Here is an 18,118-nt window from a genome sequence, read left to right as displayed (position 1 = left end):
GGAATAGAGCACAGACCACCCCCTAGGCGGTTTTCTGTGGAGTAGAGTTGTGTAAGGCGACTTGTACAACCCTTCGACCGCAGCGAGCCCCTTTTAAGGTTTCTCGGTTACAACCGTCCGGAGACTATTAAGCTTGTTACGAGACAATGTGTCATGGTACCTGGGTAAAGTAATAAGGAGCGTTACCTGTTAGTTCTTAACAATCTTCCAAAGAGGTCAAAATAATGTGCAAAAGATAAGTAATGGTGCAAGTTGTAGAATTATATAAAAAAAAACCTTTCCGGTGTTAGAACATATCCGCATTGGTCCTAGTTACTCCTAGGTCCTGGGAGTCCTAGGTTAGTGTCTATATAAACCTGCCCATCGATTTTGTTTTAATTGGCGCTATAAAGTTCTTTATAAGAATGTTGAAGTCAATGGATTCACAATATACACAAAGTAATGAATATGGTTTCATAATGAGCATACTTCAATAATCATTATGAAACCATAATTCCATGCGAGGTTTTCTGAAGAATACAATGGTTACTTTTTGGGTGAATAGGTACCTAAACCTTTATGCTTGTACTTACCTACATGATTCATGGACATCATGGTGCTGGTGATCGGGCTCGCATTTTAAACAAAGTTTATTTGAGACTGTCAAAAAGTTTAAATCTAGGCATCCTGTATTGTTTGACATAAAATATATCTTGCAAAAGATGGACCCAAATCTGATTTTCTTAATTGCCGGACTTCTCGTAACATCACGTACTTATATCACCATATCCGACACTTTCGGTGTACAGAAAACTATGTAAGCAGGTGATATGAGAGTAAAAATAATATAAAACCAACCAAGAGGGTCTGCACCGATGCGGAACAAATAATAATACTTACCTACATTACCTGCGTATGAATAAACGCTTATTTTTACCTCTGCATTTTGAATCAGCTTACGTTTTGTAATAATAAACGGACAAAAACGCATATTACATGTACATTATATCTCTTATAAGGAATATTTTATTGTAAAACAGTACGAAAACTAATTACCTCATCGTGACATTCGTGACGTGAATAAAATGATACTAACAAAGAATACAATTATAGATAAGTAATTTACTGTTCACATCATCACATGTTCGACATTGCCCAAGTATATGTATATCATGCAATTCATGCAAACCTCACCTAAAGTAAGTCATTATTGCTGTAGGTCTCTATGGAACAATTTTTCATACGAATTCAAATCTCATTATTAACCAGCAGGTTATAATGAGATGCAGTACCATATTATGGCAGGTTTAGTACAACCCGGCGATGGCCACTACAAGCCATATAGTACGCAAAACAAAGAAAATAAACCAAAAGCCGCGAGTGTTGCAAAACGCTGCAGTATTAGCAGGAGATTGAAGTTGAAAGATTATAATTTGTACGTTTTTTTTTTAATAAGGTACTCTAAGTTTTAATAAAACGTCGTGTCTAGTAAGTAGCCTTGCTTTTTATTGTGTCGCAAAAGGTGAGAAAAGTAGAGTATTCTCCTTTGGGATAAAGCTATTTTCGTCTTGGGCGAGCTTGAATCCCTCGCTGCACTCCGGACTCGCTTCGCTCGGGAGTTAAATCTGAAGTCCCTCATTTTACTCGGGATTCGAAATCGCACCCGTGACATAAAACAGTGCTTTATCCCCTCGGTGTATAATCTTAGTGCCGGTTGCACCATCCGCAATTGACAGACTGATTAACGTCACCCGGCGCGGCGCGGCGGTTTACTATGAAACTTTCCATACAATAAAATTTAGCGAACTATTTAACGATGACAAACAGTTTGGTGCAACCGACCCTTAATCTACTATAGCAATTTCTTCTTAAGTCACCTTCTAATACAGTAACTTTATACATAGCGTTCGTGTCAAATCGTAGTTCTGATTTGACTACCGGATTTGACGCAAACGAACCCCATTACAAAAGGCGACAAAGTTACTCGATTATTCTTTTACTGGTCCTTAAAAGCTTTTTTGTTGAGCTTTGCACAAGCTATTTTCTTTTCGTTTGGTTTTCGCAATCAGACTTGTTGAGGTTATTGTAGAGGTAGGTAAATACATGGGTACTGAGCGTTCCTGAGGGTATCCTGTTGGATAGTGAGGACAGAGATACGGTACCTAGCCTCTGGCTTGCCTTACATAACCGTCCAGAATGTAGTAGCAAGACCTGCGTTCTCTATTGAAACCTCTCTAAAACTAGCCCTCACCAGGGAGAGCGTTCGGGCTTTTTCGGCTCCGTTCGGCTCAGCATTGCTCCGTGCAATTATTAGGGTTAACATGCAGTTGACACAACTTGACGTCCTTTTGGGTGTAAGACCACAGATTAGATAATACCCTGAATTTTGACAACCCTAAATAGCCAAAAGGGATAGTACCATTACCATAAGTACATAAGAAAGGTACACCATGATTCTGGTCAAACTTCGGTTTTGTAGGGAGTTTCCTTTCTTACTTATTCTGTGCCCTCACCATTAGTGCGAACTTATGGTGATAGTGGATTTCATTTCGGCAGACGATATGGAATCTCATTCAAAGATAGTCCATCTTTTTACCTCATGGCTCAAACCATTATATAACCCTACGATAGTCCTTATACACAAACGCGGATACTGTCTGCATGCAGCCCGTGGTGTGGACAGGAGCAGCGTGTGCTCGATGTACCCTTACAATTCATAGAACGGACAAAAGAGTGTGTTGGCTTCCTGTCGTCAATCCCGCACTCGCCTCCCCAAATAAGTAGGACTCATCAAGTAATGAGGCTCCGCAATCTTTTATAAAGAATTTTGGTCTCCAACACCAGATAACGCCAGTCTTGTATAGGTCAATAGGTACCTACAGAGTACAGAGCTCTTTTCCACTAACGTCCAGTTGCGGGTAGGGTTTTCTGCAGGATCCAGGATTTCTAAGGATTCTGCACGCCAACAGAATGCTCGTGTGAACGTTCTACGATAGTATATTAACACGTAGGTATACTACTAAAACGGGATCCTACAGAAAACCGTACCCGCAAAAAACTGGACGGCAGTGGGAGAGAGCTCTAACAAATCAAATCAAAGTAATAATTATAGGGATATACGCGCGAATCGCCCGATGATAGATTTAGATAAATCGGGAAATTCAAGCACTTATTATTTTCCAATGAGGGCTATCGTTTTTTTGCTCACCAGTTGGCGCCTCTGTTGATGGTGGTCCAAAAGACTATAGAACAGCTGTCAGTCATTGAAGTGACAAATGACATTTGACATTTCGAACTATGGAAAAGACCACCATCTACACTAGCGCCCCTAGCGGCGAATTCATACGCGATAGCCCTCATTTCGCCAGTTCCACTTCCACCATTCCATCCGACATTTGTAGGTAAATGATTAGACAATAGCTATATGAATTATGGTTATAGTACCTATTTTACGTCACTTAAGTATAGGTAGATATATCACGATAGAATAGAAACCATATAGAATTTGAGCTTAATTTTATTAGCAATGCGGAACTCTTCACGTCGCGTGCGAATGGGACTGGAGACCGGACTCGACAATTTTTTTTGATTACAACTGCAAAGAAAATGATCTACTTATTCTATTTACCTATGTAAATTTTATTCCTTTCTTATGAATTTAATATTAATTTACTGTATTACAACAATCATTAGCAAAAACAAAATTTTATTGATACTTAGTTAGCTTTAACTAATCGGACATCGTTAATTTCGTCTAATAAGAATCCTGGTGGCAGCAGTTCGTTTATCGGATTTCCGAGGACGATGCCCTAAATACTCGAGTCCTTTGTGCGTTACCAACCTAATAAATAAAGTACATTTTTTACTGCGTTACCTAAACGTTCAATACTTAATTGATCAAGAGCCCTCCCATTGTTTGTTTTATGAAGTACCTACTTAGCTCAAGGAGATACTTGTTCGAAATAGGTAGTTAAGTATTCCAAATAAACACAACATGAATCATTTTAATTGAATTGTATCTAAAATAATTGTTTGTCGGATTACCCAAATTGACATAAATTAAAAAAAAGTACCTACATGATTTATTTATCTGTGGGCCATAAAATGGAACAAAAAAAATCGTTGGGATTTATTTGTTCATTTCACAAGATAATTTGGAGTCAAGTAGGTACTGCAATTACGAAAAAATCTTATTGCTTTAATACGAGGTAGGCATGAGTCATTCAGGTACCTACCTATGTACTTTTGTTATCGTTATCTCAATTATCAACAACCAACTTAACTTGATTTTGTTTACTGATGCTAGAGCTTTTTTATTTAAGCGTAAGTACTTAGAAGAGCTTAAGCCACTAGGGACCAGTCAAAATAGACTCACCAGCTGCAGAGTCCAGCGCGAAGCAGCTGCTGCGAGACTTCACGACCGCACCAGGAGATGGACCGTCAGGCCATTCTATTCGCTCCTCCATAGCCTTAGAGGCACTTCTCTTAAATTGCTCCAAGAAACTGTCTATTTGCGTCTCAATGCTCGTTGGAGAATTAGCCATCGTTTCCACCGAAACACCGAAAACAAACACAACAGCACAAATCTTCCCTTTACGGAATTTTAAGCATTTTGGGCCGCGATTTATTTACCACTACAATAAATAAGTAAGGATGCGTGAATATAATTCGCATTGCATAATTTTCTCGTCATCTTTAAACCGAATTCGTTCATCGACCCGGGTTTACGAACGATGACATCAAAAAAACCGCGGACCATGAAAGAAACTAGCGCATTGGATAGCGAAGTGATTTTACTACGGATACCGTTATGATATAGATATATGTATATTGTACGATGTCGAAAATAAAGCTACTCCCACCGACATCTATCGATCCCGCGGAACAGCTGATGAGCGCCAGTGCTGCCAGAGTTAAATAACCAACCGTCGAAACTTTATTGTCATTCTTTGAATATTGTTGATAAAACATCATTTTCTACTATTAAATTATTACTGTAGTAGCTATATTGGCATGTTCACCTGCTTTTTATTGCTCATTTTAATTTTTTGCCGGCTTTGTTCGCTTATTTTGCTTGATGTAAACATTGCTATAAACTTGGTTGTGTGCGTAGATAATTGACGTTAGAGCCTTGAATGTGTGTATGCGTGTGTCGGTGTCGGACCGGCGCTCCGAGGGGCTCGCGCACGTTGCGTGCATGCATTTATTTGCGAGTGCTGCGCGGAGTGTGCGTGTAGTTTGTGACATTAGAGGTGACTGGAACTGTCACACGCGAAACTACACCCTGCTTCAAAATGTCAAGTGAGTCCTTTTATATCCATTTTTTTTAGTCAGCAGTTATTTACGCCCAAATCATGTTTTCCAATTTTTTTTCTTTTAATTTTCCAAGTTCTGATTGAAAGCCTGAAAAATAAATATTGAGTATAGGTTATCGTATTATCTTCGTTAAAATATAGGGTATCTTCTTAAAATTAGGTTGCTGTTACGTTACGTATTGTTTGTATTTATAGGTATCCAAAATAGCATGGAATTTAATACAACAAAATTAATTATAAATAGTTGTTTCAAGGTTAGGTACGGTTATGTATATTACTTAAAATTGGTCTATATACTTGTATTACATAAGAATGGCATCCAATTTCAGATCCTATTTAAGAATTTTTATCTGTGCATCATTTTTGTCACATGTGTATCTGGTAAATATAAATACCGCCAATTCATACCGCGTAGTAGTCTAATTTGAAAAGAATAGGTTTCTATTAAATTATAATTCATCCAATTTTATGATTTCTGTTACTTAACGTGTGACTTTTTAACGTTTTTTTTCTAATGCGACGTTTGTATGTGTTAGATTTTTCGGCCTACCCACTATTAGTTATTTTTTAGATTTTTAAATAAATAATTTTTACCGGAATACCGGAAAAAAACTCATTTAATTTTGACCATCAACCATTAATTACGTTACACGTTTGGGGGAGGAAGAGGGTTAAGATAATGTGACATGTTGTGACAAGGGGGAGCGGGGAGTCACAAACCTTGTGACGTCACTAACTACATCGTCTACATCTGTAATAGAGATGGGCCGAATATGGACTTTGCCGAATACGAATATTCGGTTCAGCTCATACCGAACCGAATATTTGGTTGGACTAAAACTGCCTAAAAAGCTGAAAACAAGTACATGTTCGCGGTCTGCACTCATCACGTGTTTTTGACATCTTTCTCTGGCACCCTACTTACGCCATAATTGTAGTAAAAGAGAAGATTCCCGCAATTTGCGTACTGTGGTCTGCGTGGTAGGACCTGATCGCTAAAGCACCCGCGCTTAACGACCTTAAAAAAATTGTTTATTCGGTAAATATTCGGCATTGCGAACCTATTTGGCCGAATAGGAACATTGAAAAATATGCCGATTACCGAATAATTACCGAATATTCGGCCCATCTCTAGAAATGGTTTTGATTTTTTTATTCGCTGTTAACAGTTGAATAACTAGTTTTTGCGATGATGTTCATTTTTATGGGTATATTTTTATTTCTAATCGGCTTCGTGTTATAAATTTCTATCATTGATTTTGTCAAAAAAAAAATGTTTTTTTAAGAAATGTAAAAACTAATTGAAATTGTTGATTTCATTGAAACCATAATTGCCAAATATGTGACGTCACACCAGGGGGGAGGGGTTAGCCAAATGCACAGCCAAATTTTATGTGATCAGGTGTGACAAGGAAGGGGGGCGGACCAAAATCTTCAAATTCGTTAGATGTAATTAATGGATGACCCATTATAACGGTTATAACTATTTATAAATAAACTATGATTTAAATTTTTTTTTATTATCTAAGATAACGCAAAGCCGCACAGTGCAGTACTAGTAAATAAACACACGCTATCTGCTGAACACATTCATAAGCAACAACACTATCATAGACGCTTATCGTATTCATAATTTCACCTAGAAATGTCAATGTTATTTATACGTCATAATTTCATAGAAGTTTGACGTTTAAAATAACACTTGCACTGCGTGTGCTATCAAAATCGTTGCAGACTTATCTTGGTCTAACTCTAACCGTGATCGTGGTTATCATGGTGATCTGATCTCCCGTAAAAAGTATCTAAATGGACAAACATCGAGGACGCGGCCACGCTAACAAGTACAAGACTGGCCAAGAGTAGAAAAGACTTTGCAAAGGTGGCCGCCGACGCCCGCTAGGGCATGGTAGCAGAAGAAGAAAAACCGGCCAAGTGCGAGTCGGACTAGCACACGAAGGGTTCCGTACCATTATCTATAAAAACGGTCACCCATCCAAGTATACTGACCCCGCCCGACGTTGCTTAACTTCGGTCAAAAATCACGTTTGTTGTATGGGAGCCCCACTTAAATCTCTATTTTATTCTGTTTTTAGTATTTGTTGTTATAGCGGCAACCGAAATACATCATCTGTGAAAATTTCAGCTGTCTAGCTATCACAGATCGCGAGATACAGCCTGGTGACAGACGGACAGCGAAGTCTTAGTAATAGCACAGAATAAGTAATAGTATTATCATACAGAACGGCCACGCACCGCCCCGCCCCGACTCGAATTACCTCGCCCCGCGACACCAGATTGCTGGCTTTTCGCCGGCCGCTCAGTTCGGTTAGCGACGCGGTCACGCGATGACGGAACGTTCAAAATGCCGATGTATTGTGCGATGTATAGGTGCCTATCAAATTGGAGAAATAAAGAAGTTTATTTTTATATGTACTTAATAATACTTATACCTACGTGTAGTGTACCTAACATGTACCTATATAATACTGATAATACATCAAATAACGCGTTTTCTACAATCACATTAATTTAAACTACAATTTGTCGAAAACTGAAATGTACGTCATTATAACAAAGTGTAAAAGGTGTGATAATATTTAGATAGTACCAATGAGGATATAATAAGATAGAGCGGTACTGTCATAGTAAATTTTGTAACCACTGTAAATTCACTGCCATCTATCGACATACTTTAAAACTAAAAATGAAGATTTAAAAAAATACGTTAAAATGTATTTAAATATGGATAAATTATTTTTTTATTTGCATTAATTATTTTTATATGATTTTGACCCATGTTCTTTCACTGGTATGCGTTAAAATTATAAATAACAAACGAAACAGTCAACGCCCTCTATACGAGTGTAGGCCAAAACTAGTGGCGCCATTTGATCGAGAGTCAAATTTTCGTGATTTTCGAGGCACGTTTTTTCCTTAGACTGTATCCATCTATTACGGAGTTATATCTATCTTTGATAGTACCTACCTACCGATTTTAACAACCTGTTCGTTGAACTTGTGAATGATAGCTAATAACATTCAACTACCTATAGGTAGGTACAAAGATATTATTCCTTCGTAAATATTTTGTTTTTTGTTACACTTTTATCGTATCTGAAAAAATATAATATCTATATGACGGGCATAAATTGAAGAATAGAACCGCGTAATGTAAATTTTGCGAACTTAAAAATAGTTTCTTTAATTAAGGAATAAAAATATTTCTATTCCATAGATATTTACGACAACGCTCCGTGAACTCAAAAACATGTAAGTGGCAGCCCTAAGCAGCTTACGCACACAAAGACGCGTGTACAAACGTGCCGTTCACACATATAAACGCAAGCGAGTTTTGATGTATGGCGTGTCCGCCCTGTGGTAATAGGGTCCCGTTTTTACCCTTTGGGTACGGAACCCTAAAAAGTATCTACAATTTGTATTTGTCATTTCGCGTCATCCGTTAATTGTCCGGAAATACTGACGCATCTTTCAATGGTTATACTAACTTATTATACCTATAGTTCAAAATATCAATATTTAGACTTGAAACACATAGTGGTCCCGTTACTTTTTTACATACTACATAGGTATGTAAGAAATGAAATGCGAAGTTTGGCCTGTTGTATAATAATTATCTGGGGGCACCCTCAGGCATTATAGGTATTAAAAAATAAAGATATCTAATCTAATATTGATACGATTTTAACACTTCCTTGCACTGACTAAAATTACCGACTTGGTTTCGCATTAGATCTCCAATCCAAACTTTTTTGTAGTAGAAGAATTGCGTTGCGAGACTTGCATATTCTTAAATGTAACGTTTTTGATGGTTATAACTGTTATAAGCTAGGGGCGACATATTCGTTTACTCGAAAAAGCCCTTTAATAAAGAATAAAAAAAAACTGTTATAAGTTACAAAAAACATTGGATGGTCTTAACACAAATGTCGCAGTAACTTAAGGCAGTTTTCGAGGGAGGTTGCGGTTGCGGTTGCACTGATATTCATCCCCGGCCGCAGTCTTGTTCGACCCGATTGCGGCTGATCTGGCTCCGATGATACATACTCAAGTCAAGTGCAACAAACGATCAAAAAGAACAAATTCACATGTCTTTAAACTCCATCATCAAAAATCAAAATAAGAAACAATCGCAAGTGGAGTAGACCAAACTCCGCGACGCTTGCTTGGTAGATTTTTTTCTTGCTGGCGAAATGTCAATATAATCACCCACTCGTATCCTATAAAGCTTATCCCAAAGAATTCCAATACTAGCTCTTTAAAATTGATCGGCGGTCATTATGCATGCTAGAGCAGGCTCCAATGAGATGTTCGTTTGCAAAAATAGCGGACCGCAGTTTGACTTCTGATCCTTGTAGTGGGGTTCCTAGTGTTCCTACGCTCCTAGAAACCCGATGTTGCCGGACTGAAAAGTGGTGCCGTTACCCCCACCAGCCCTTTGAATTTCCCCCTTACAATTCTCATACATTCGCTATCGAAAAAATCCCACCTTTCGCACAAATCGGACTAATTTGAGTGTAGCTCTTAGCCTAATTGAACTACCTAATTAATATTAGTATCAATTTAAAGAACGTTTAGTTTATTTACCTTGACATTAACGTATTTTGTATACACATATACCTACATAGTTTGAATTCCGGGGAAGGACATAGGATACTTTTTATTCCAAATTCCTTAAAGGGGTGAAAACGGGGAGGAAATTTGTATAGGGAACCATAACCGCTAAACCGATTTAGATGAAATTTAAAATTTCATATGGAGATAGTTTGAGTTGTGGAGAAGGATATAGAGTAGTTTATACTTATTTCCGAAATCACACACCTTAAGTGTGTAAGAAATGGGGTGGAATTTTGTAGAGGGGATCAATAATTTCTTAAAAAAGATATATAAGATATACTCGTAAGAAATAAAGAATTTTAATGTATTTTTGACCAATTAGCCAAACCTACCTTTAAGGGTGAAAAACGGGTGAGATGGGGTGGAAGTTAGTAAGAAGAATAAATAAAAAGCATTGGATTAAAAGAGAGAAGATAAGGGAAGGTAACGTGGACGTGGAAGTTAAGCTACCCAAATTACTAATTCCACGCAGACGAAGTCGCGGGCAAAAGCTTGTTAAAAATATTCAGGGCATTGTCCAACCTCCATAAAATATTAACGGCCTTTCATGAAAGCAGCGTATTCTGAGATTACCGGTACTTGTCTATACCTACTGCTTTACCCTACTTTCTCTATAACCTATACAATGATCACAATGCTTACTAGGTCTGTGACTTCAGCGCTACTGAATACCTAAGAGGGACATGTATATTACGGCATTAGTAACGCAACCAGAACACGTCAATTAAGGAATAAATAAATATTCATAATTATTACAAATTTAATTTATTCCTAATTTGTCCATCTTACTGACAGACGGCAATATTAATTGGAGATGAATGGGTTTTCGATTGCATTCCTTTATTCCGTTTAGCGGTCGACTGCCCGCGTGGTTCCATCCCGCCAGACCGGCCGCACCTAAATAGAAACCGCAGGGACATTGCTCCCGACCCACGCCTGATCCTGCGTCTACTCTCGAGTGACTTGTTGGGGTTCCTTTTGACATGCTTCGTGTTAATAAATAAATCAGCAACCGTCTAAAAGCGGTACTTGCAATTCAGTAGCGTCAAAATAATATTTTCACTGCCGAAATTTAATTTATGACTGAAACCTTGGAAGATTTGTAAATCTTTATGCGTAGTTAAAATTTCAAAAACAAACATCTTGTGGGTGCAGATTCCTGGTCATTAAAATTTGGCCTCGACTGGCGGCATTTCCTATGCCAAAATTAGCTGGTGTTACAAATAAAATTTTCAGTAGTTGATTCTCCAGAGCTGACGTAGTTTTACCCGCCCACTGCATCATCATCATAAAGCCTATCTATGAATAGATAGATGGTTGTATGCCTGTATGAAGCCAATATCTGTTGATAAATCGTATCAAAGCACGATTTGAAATGAGTCGTTGACATTTGGCGCTACAGTTGCATGTGGTGAGTGGTGGTCCGTGGACTCCGTGGTCGTCCAACGAAGCGTAGGCTGAGCCCAGAAGACTGATGTATTAGGATGTATTTATCGGTTTAATTGTGGAATGCAAAGGCGTCGTCAGCCGGCGCTGAGTATCTGACGCTATCCAGTGGTTTTATTTTCAATTTTATTTGTGTCGCGCTATTTCGGACCAGCGTGCGGCACTTGTCTATTACATGTGAGTAGCCCGCGTCCACAAACTTCAACACATTATTCACGTGAATGCTTTTCTGAATACCAAACGTCTGGCTAGACATAACATGTGCATTCTAAAACGATCATCAAAAGGTCATCTGCTATTTTTTACGATAGTCAAATCAAACCTCGCTAAAATAAAGTCTAAAGTGATGTAGTGATGTTTTTAAACATTAACATCTATACCTCGTTTTTTTTAGCATTAGAAAAATAGTAAACAATCTTAACATGTCTTTTTATTGAAAAACGTTTAAAAAAATAGTGACTAGGTGCTATATGTACCTTACCTGTTATTTATGAAACAAAAAGAATGTATTATATGTAGGTAGGTATCCTTGCTATATAATTGATACATATTTACTGTACCTTGAACCTAATTCATTTTTCAAAAGTGTTATTCAATAAAAAGACACGTCAAGATTGTTTACACTTTTTCTAATGCTAAAAAAACGAGGTATATTCCAATTGACGTTACAACGAAAACATGCAGTGCATGTCATTATAGGTTTTTAAATATATCAGTAAATGTGTTATAGAGTCGTTTTCATTTGAAATCGTATGTAGGTATGTAGATTTACTTAGCCAGTGTATCAAAATCAGTGCTTAGCCATTTTTTAGGGTTCCGTACCCAAAGGGTAAAACTAAAAACGGGACCCTATTTAAGACTCCATTGTCCGTCTGTCTGTCTGTCACCAGGCTGTATCTTATGAACCGTGATAGCTATACAGTTGAAATTTTCAGATGATGTATTTCTGTTGACCGGCGTGAAGTTAGCAGCCTAAAGCTGGCAGCCCAAGATAATCCAACCAAATTAAGATGTCATTTTATATACCTCCTGTACACTCACATATTAAGCATTTTCAAGAGCATATACAACATGTTTTTAAAAGAAATTTGACTTTTTTATCACAACTGAAAGTGTTAAGCCCAAAAAGGGCCAAATTATTCACAAAACACATAGGGCAGCAAACTTCACAAACAGGCAGCCTACAACGTTTCTTCAATGGTTTCGTTATTTTTAGGGACACTGTCCAGATTACACTTTGCTTCTAGTATCGTAAGAAGCGGCATAAAAAACTCTTTCAAATGAGGTATAAGTCGTGAACATTGAAAGAGTATGGCTACCTCAAAATCCAGAATAACACCCAGCAGCCTAAAACTTTTTCAGAGTTTGTCAAGATTTCGATGAGAAGCTGTCTAGATTACACTTTGTGTCTAGTATCGTAAGAAGCGGCATCAAAAACTCTTTCAAATGAGATATAATTCGTGAACATTGAAAGAGTATGGCTACCTCAAAATCCAGAATAACACCCAGCAGCCTAAAACTTTTTCAGAGTTTGTCAAGATTTCGATGAGAAGCTGTCTAGATTACACTTTGTGTCTAGTATCGTAAGAAGCGGCATCAAAAACTCTTTCAAATGAGATATAATTCGTAAACATTGAAAGAGTATGGCTACCTCAAAATCCAGAATAACACCCAGCAGCCTAAAACTTTTTCAGAGTTTGTCAAGATTTCGATGAGAAGCTGTCTAGATTACACTTTGTGTCTAGTATCGTAAGAAGCGGCATCAAAAACTCTTTCAAATGAGATATAATTCGTGAACATTGAAAGAGTATGGCTACCTCAAAATCCAGAATAACACCCAGCAGCCTAAAACTTTTTCAGAGTTTGTCAAGATTTCGATGAGAAGCTGTCTAGATTACACTTTGTGTCTAGTATCGTAAGAAGCGGCATGAAAAACTCTTTCAAATGAGATATAATTCGTGAACATTGAAAGAGTATGGCTACCTCAAAATCCAGAATAACACCCAGCAGCCTAAAACTTTTTCAGTTTGTCAGATTTCGATGAGAAGCTGTCTACATTACACTTTGTGTCTAGTATCGTAAGAAGCGGCATCAAAAACTCTTTCAAATGAGATATAATTCGTGAACATTGAAAGAGTATGGCTACCTCAAAATCCAGAATAACACCCAGCAGCCTAAAACTTTTTCAGAGTTTGTCAAGATTTCGATGAGAAGCTGTCTAGATTACACTTTGTGTCTAGTATCGTAAGAAGCGGCATCAAAAACTCTTTCGAATGAGATATAATTCGTGAACATTGAAAGAGTATGGCTACCTCAAAATCCAGAATAACACCCAGCAGCCTAAAACTTTTTCAGTTCGTCAAGATTTCGATGAGAGGCTGTCTACATTACACTTTGTGCATTACATTACATTACATTACAGTACATTACAGTACATTACAATCAATTTTTTTTTACGATAAGCAATTGAAATTAGAGTTTAAATGGATTTGTTATACAATTTCCATTCTGATATTTGACTCTCCATTCCATAAATAAAGATTCTTTTGCTTGAATTGTTAATTGAAAGTACCCTCAACATATACTATAAAAATGTATAAATAGTCATGTTTTTAAAAAAACATGCATTTTACTTTCCTCGTATTCGAAATGAAAAGTAGAGTGTTTAACTCGGGTGAAAGGCATCCTTTCTGCCTCGGACTATTGGCGCTCTCACTGCGTTCGAGCGCCAAAATACCTCCGTAGAAATTAATGCCTTTCATCCCTTGGTTAACAATCTACTATTCTGTAACTCTTTGAACATTTCATGATTTACATTTAAACGAGGAACGTACCCGCAGAGCTTAGACTAGTCTCGCGCAGTCATTGTACGTTGAAACTTCTTATCCAAGCTTGCTACGGTGAACTCGTAGGTATAAAACAGTTCCTTTTTAGTTTCGATCCCGACAAAAAGACAATTCGACACGATTTCTTTGCCAACAGGCTTCAAATTTAAACTTTCTATTATATCGCGACGTAAATAAGTCTTCTGTGCGCCCGAATCAATAAAGCATCGTACCGGTATACATTTCTTATCGTATTCCTGGGTTCGAATCCCGGCAGAGGCATTTATTTGCGTGATGGGCACGAATATTTGAAGGGTACACGGAAAGAACATGTGTAGTCACTTTTTTCGGAAAATGAGATTTTCATTTCAAAATGTAGAGCTCTTAATGAACTATTAGTTATATCTTTTGCTACCACTGTATAATATATGTAACACAACTTTTTTTTTAGTTAAAAAAGACCTGGTCACGGAATTACCATACATTTTGACATGGTTCCAAATTTTAAAACCGCGATTACTCAACATGTTACTAAATTGACTAGACATGTTCTTTCCGTGTACCCTTAATTTGTTCTTGCGTCTTGGATGTTTTTATACAAATTCATTTGAAGTAAGAAGCGGCATGAAAAACTCTTTCAAATGAGGTATAATTCGTGAACATTGAAAGACCGTGGCTACCTCAAAATCCAGAATAACACCCAGCAGCCTAAAACTTTTTAGAGTTTGTCAAGATTTCGATGAGAAGCTGTCGAGATTACACTTTGTGTCTAGTATCGTAAGAAGCGGCATCAAAAACTCATTCAAATGAGATATAATTCGTGAACATTGAAAGAGTATGGCTACCTCAAAATCCAGAATAACACCCAGCAGCCTAAAACTTTTTCAGAGTTTGTCAAGATTTCGATGAGAAGCTGTCTAGATTACACTTTGTGTCTAGTATCGTAAGAAGCGGCATCAAAAACTTTTCAAATAAGATATAATTCGTGAACATTGAAAGAGTATGGCTACCTCAAAATCCAGAATAACACAAAGCAGCCTAAAACTTTTTCAGAGTTTGTCAAGATTTCGATGAGAAGCTGTCTAGATTACACTTTGTGTCTAGTATCGTAAGAAGCGGCATCAAAAACTCTTTCAAATGAGATATAATTCGTGAACATTGAAAGAGTATGGCTACCTCAAAATCCAGAATAACACCCAGCAGCCTAAAACTTTTTCAGAGTTTGTCAAGATTTCGATGAGAAGCTGTCTAGATTACACTTTGTGTCTAGTATCGTAAGAAGCGGCATCAAAAACTCTTTCAAATGAGATATAATTCGTGAACATTGAAAGAGTATGGCTACCTCAAAATCCAGAATAACACCCAGCAGCCTAAAACTTTTTCAGAGTTTGTCAAGATTTCGATGAGAAGCTGTCTAGATTACACTTTGTGTCTAGTATCGTAAGAAGCGGCATCAAAAACTCTTTCGAAAGAGATATAATTCGTGAACATTGAAAGAGTATGGCTACCTCAAAATCCAGAATAACACCCAGCAGCCTAAAACTTTTTCAGAGTTTGTCAAGATTTCGATGAGAAGCTGTCTAGATTACACTTTGTGTCTAGTATCGTAAGAAGCGGCATCAAAAACTCTTTCAAATGAGATATAATTCGTGAACATTGAAAGAGTATGGCTACCTCAAAATCCAGAATAACACCCAGCAGCCTAAAACTTTTTCAGAGTTTGTCAAGATTTCGATGAGAAGCTGTCTAGATTACACTTTGTGTCTAGTATCGTAAGAAGCGGCATCAAAAACTCTTTCGAATGAGATATAATTCGTGAATATTGAAAGAGTATGGCTACCTCAAAATCCAGAATAACACCCAGCAGCCTAAAACTTTTTCAGAGTTTGTCAAGATTTCGATGAGAAGCTGTCTAGATTACACTTTGTGTCTAGTATCGTAAGAAGCGGCATAAAAAACTCTTTCAAATGAGATATAATTCGTGAACATTGAAAGAGTATGGCTACCTCAAAATCCAGAATAACACCCAGCAGCCTAAAACTTTTTCAGAGTTTGTCAAGATTTCGATGAGAAGCTGTCTAGATTACACTTTGTGTCTAGTATCGTAAGAAGCGGCATCAAAAACTCTTTCGAATGAGATATAATTCGTGAACATTGAAAGAGTATGGCTACCTCAAAATCCAGAATAACACCCAGCAGCCTAAAACTTTTTCAGTTCGTCAAGATTTCGATGAGAAGCTGTCTACATTACACTTTGTGCATTACATTACATTACAGTACATTACAGTACATTACAATCAATTTTTTTTTACGATAAGCAATTGAAATTAGAGTTTAAATGGATTTGTTATACAATTTCCATTCTGATATTTGACTCTCCATTCCATAAATAAAGATTATTTTGCTTGAATTGTTAATTGAAAGTACCCTCAACATATACTATAAAAATGTATACATAGTCATGTTTTTAAAAAAACATGCATTTTACTTTCCTCGTATTCGAAATGAAAAGTAGAGTGTTTAACTCGGGTGAAAGGCATCCTTTCTGCCTCGGACTATTGGCGCTCTCACTGCGTTCGAGCGCCAAAATACCTCGGTAGAATTTAATGCCTTTCATCCCTTAGTTAACAATCTACTATTCTGTAACTCTTTGAACATTTCATGATTTACATTTAAACGAGGAACGTACCCGCAGAGCTTAGACTTGTCTCGCGCAGTCATTGTACGTTGAAACTTCTTATCCAAGCTTGCTACGGTGAACTCGTAGGTTTAAAACAGTTCCTTTTTAGTTTCGATCCCGACAAAAAGAAAATTCGACACGATTTCTTTGCCAACAGGCTTCAAATTTAAACTTTCTATTATATCGCGACGTAAATAAGTCTTCTGTGCGCCCGAATCAATAAAGCATCGTACCGGTATACATTTCTTATCGTATTCCTGGGTTCGAATCCCGGCAGAGGCATTTATTTGCGTGATGGGCACGAATATTTGAAGGGTACACGGAAAGAACATGTCTAGTCACTTTTTTCGGAAAATGAGATTTTCATTTCAAAATGTAGAGCTCTTAATGAACTATTAGTGACATCTTTTGCTACCACTGTATAATATATGTAACACAACTTTTTTTTTAGTTAAAAAAGACCTGGTCACGGAATTACCATACATTTTGACATGGTTCCAAATTTTAAAACCGCGATTACTCAACATGTTACTAAATTGACTAGACATGTTCTTTCCGTGTACCCTTAATTTGTTCTTGCGTCTTGGATGTTTTTTATACAAATTCATTTGAAGTAAGAAGCGGCATGAAAAACTCTTTCAAATGAGGTATAAATTCGTGAACATTGAAAGACCGTGGCTACCTCAAAATCCAGAATAACACCCAGCAGCCTAAAACTTTTTCAGAGTTTGTCAAGATTTCGATGAGAAGCTGTACAGATTACACTTTGTGTCTAGTATCGTAAGAAGCGGCATCAAAAACTCTTTCAAATGAGATATAATTAGTGAACATTGAAAGACCGTGGCTACCTCAAAATCCAGAATAACACCCAGCAACCTAAAACTTTTTCAGTTTGTCAAGATTTCGATGAGAAGCTGTCTAGATTACACTTTGTGTCTAGTATCGTAAGAAGCGGCATCAAAAACTCTTTCAAATGAGATATAATTCGTGAACATTGAAAGAGTATGGCTACCTCAAAATCCAGAATAACACAAAGCAGCCTAAAACTTTTTCAGAGTTTGTCAAGATTTCGATGAGAAGCTGTCTAGATAACACTTTGTGTCTAGTATCGTAAGAAGCGGCATCAAAAACTCTTTCAAATGAGATATAATTCGTAAACATTGAAAGAGTATGGCTACCTCAAAATCCAGAATAACACCCAGCAGCCTAAAACTTTTTCAGAGTTTGTCAAGATTTCG

The 18,118-nt window shown here is 37.2% G+C and overlaps 2 protein-coding genes across 16 annotated transcripts in view; one reads left to right on the top strand and one right to left on the bottom strand.

The window, feature by feature from the left end:
- The window catches only part of LOC134755979 (guanine nucleotide exchange factor DBS-like), a 129,142-nt gene extending 124,313 nt beyond the window's left edge, over positions 1-4,829 (bottom strand). For 3 of the 6 annotated variants that reach the window (XR_010129091.1, XM_063692707.1, XM_063692713.1), the window contains exon 1: positions 4,355-4,829. Coding sequence is in view for 4 of the 6 variants with exons in the window: in XM_063692707.1 (XP_063548777.1) it covers positions 4,355-4,523 (169 nt within the window). In the remaining 2 variants the exon portion in view is untranslated. The remainder of the gene's footprint in view (positions 1-4,354) is intronic. The other 3 variants (XR_010129092.1, XM_063692708.1, XM_063692714.1) reach the window with 1 other exon arrangement.
- A 290-nt stretch (positions 4,830-5,119) lies between these two features.
- Positions 5,120-18,118, top strand: part of LOC134755970 (mucin-2-like) — a 55,561-nt gene continuing 42,562 nt past the window's right edge. For all 10 annotated transcript variants that reach the window (XM_063692692.1, XM_063692687.1, XM_063692691.1 and 7 more), the window contains exon 1: positions 5,120-5,280. In XM_063692692.1, coding sequence (XP_063548762.1) covers positions 5,274-5,280 — 7 coding nt within the window. In that variant the 5' untranslated portion in view covers positions 5,120-5,273. The remainder of the gene's footprint in view (positions 5,281-18,118) is intronic.

This window comes from Cydia strobilella, chromosome 3 (assembly GCF_947568885.1).
Source record: "Cydia strobilella chromosome 3, ilCydStro3.1, whole genome shotgun sequence".
NCBI classification, from domain to species: Eukaryota; Metazoa; Arthropoda; class Insecta; order Lepidoptera; family Tortricidae; genus Cydia; species Cydia strobilella.
The sequence above is the reverse complement of the archived record's forward strand: the minus strand, read 5'-3'. Positions and strand labels throughout refer to the sequence as shown.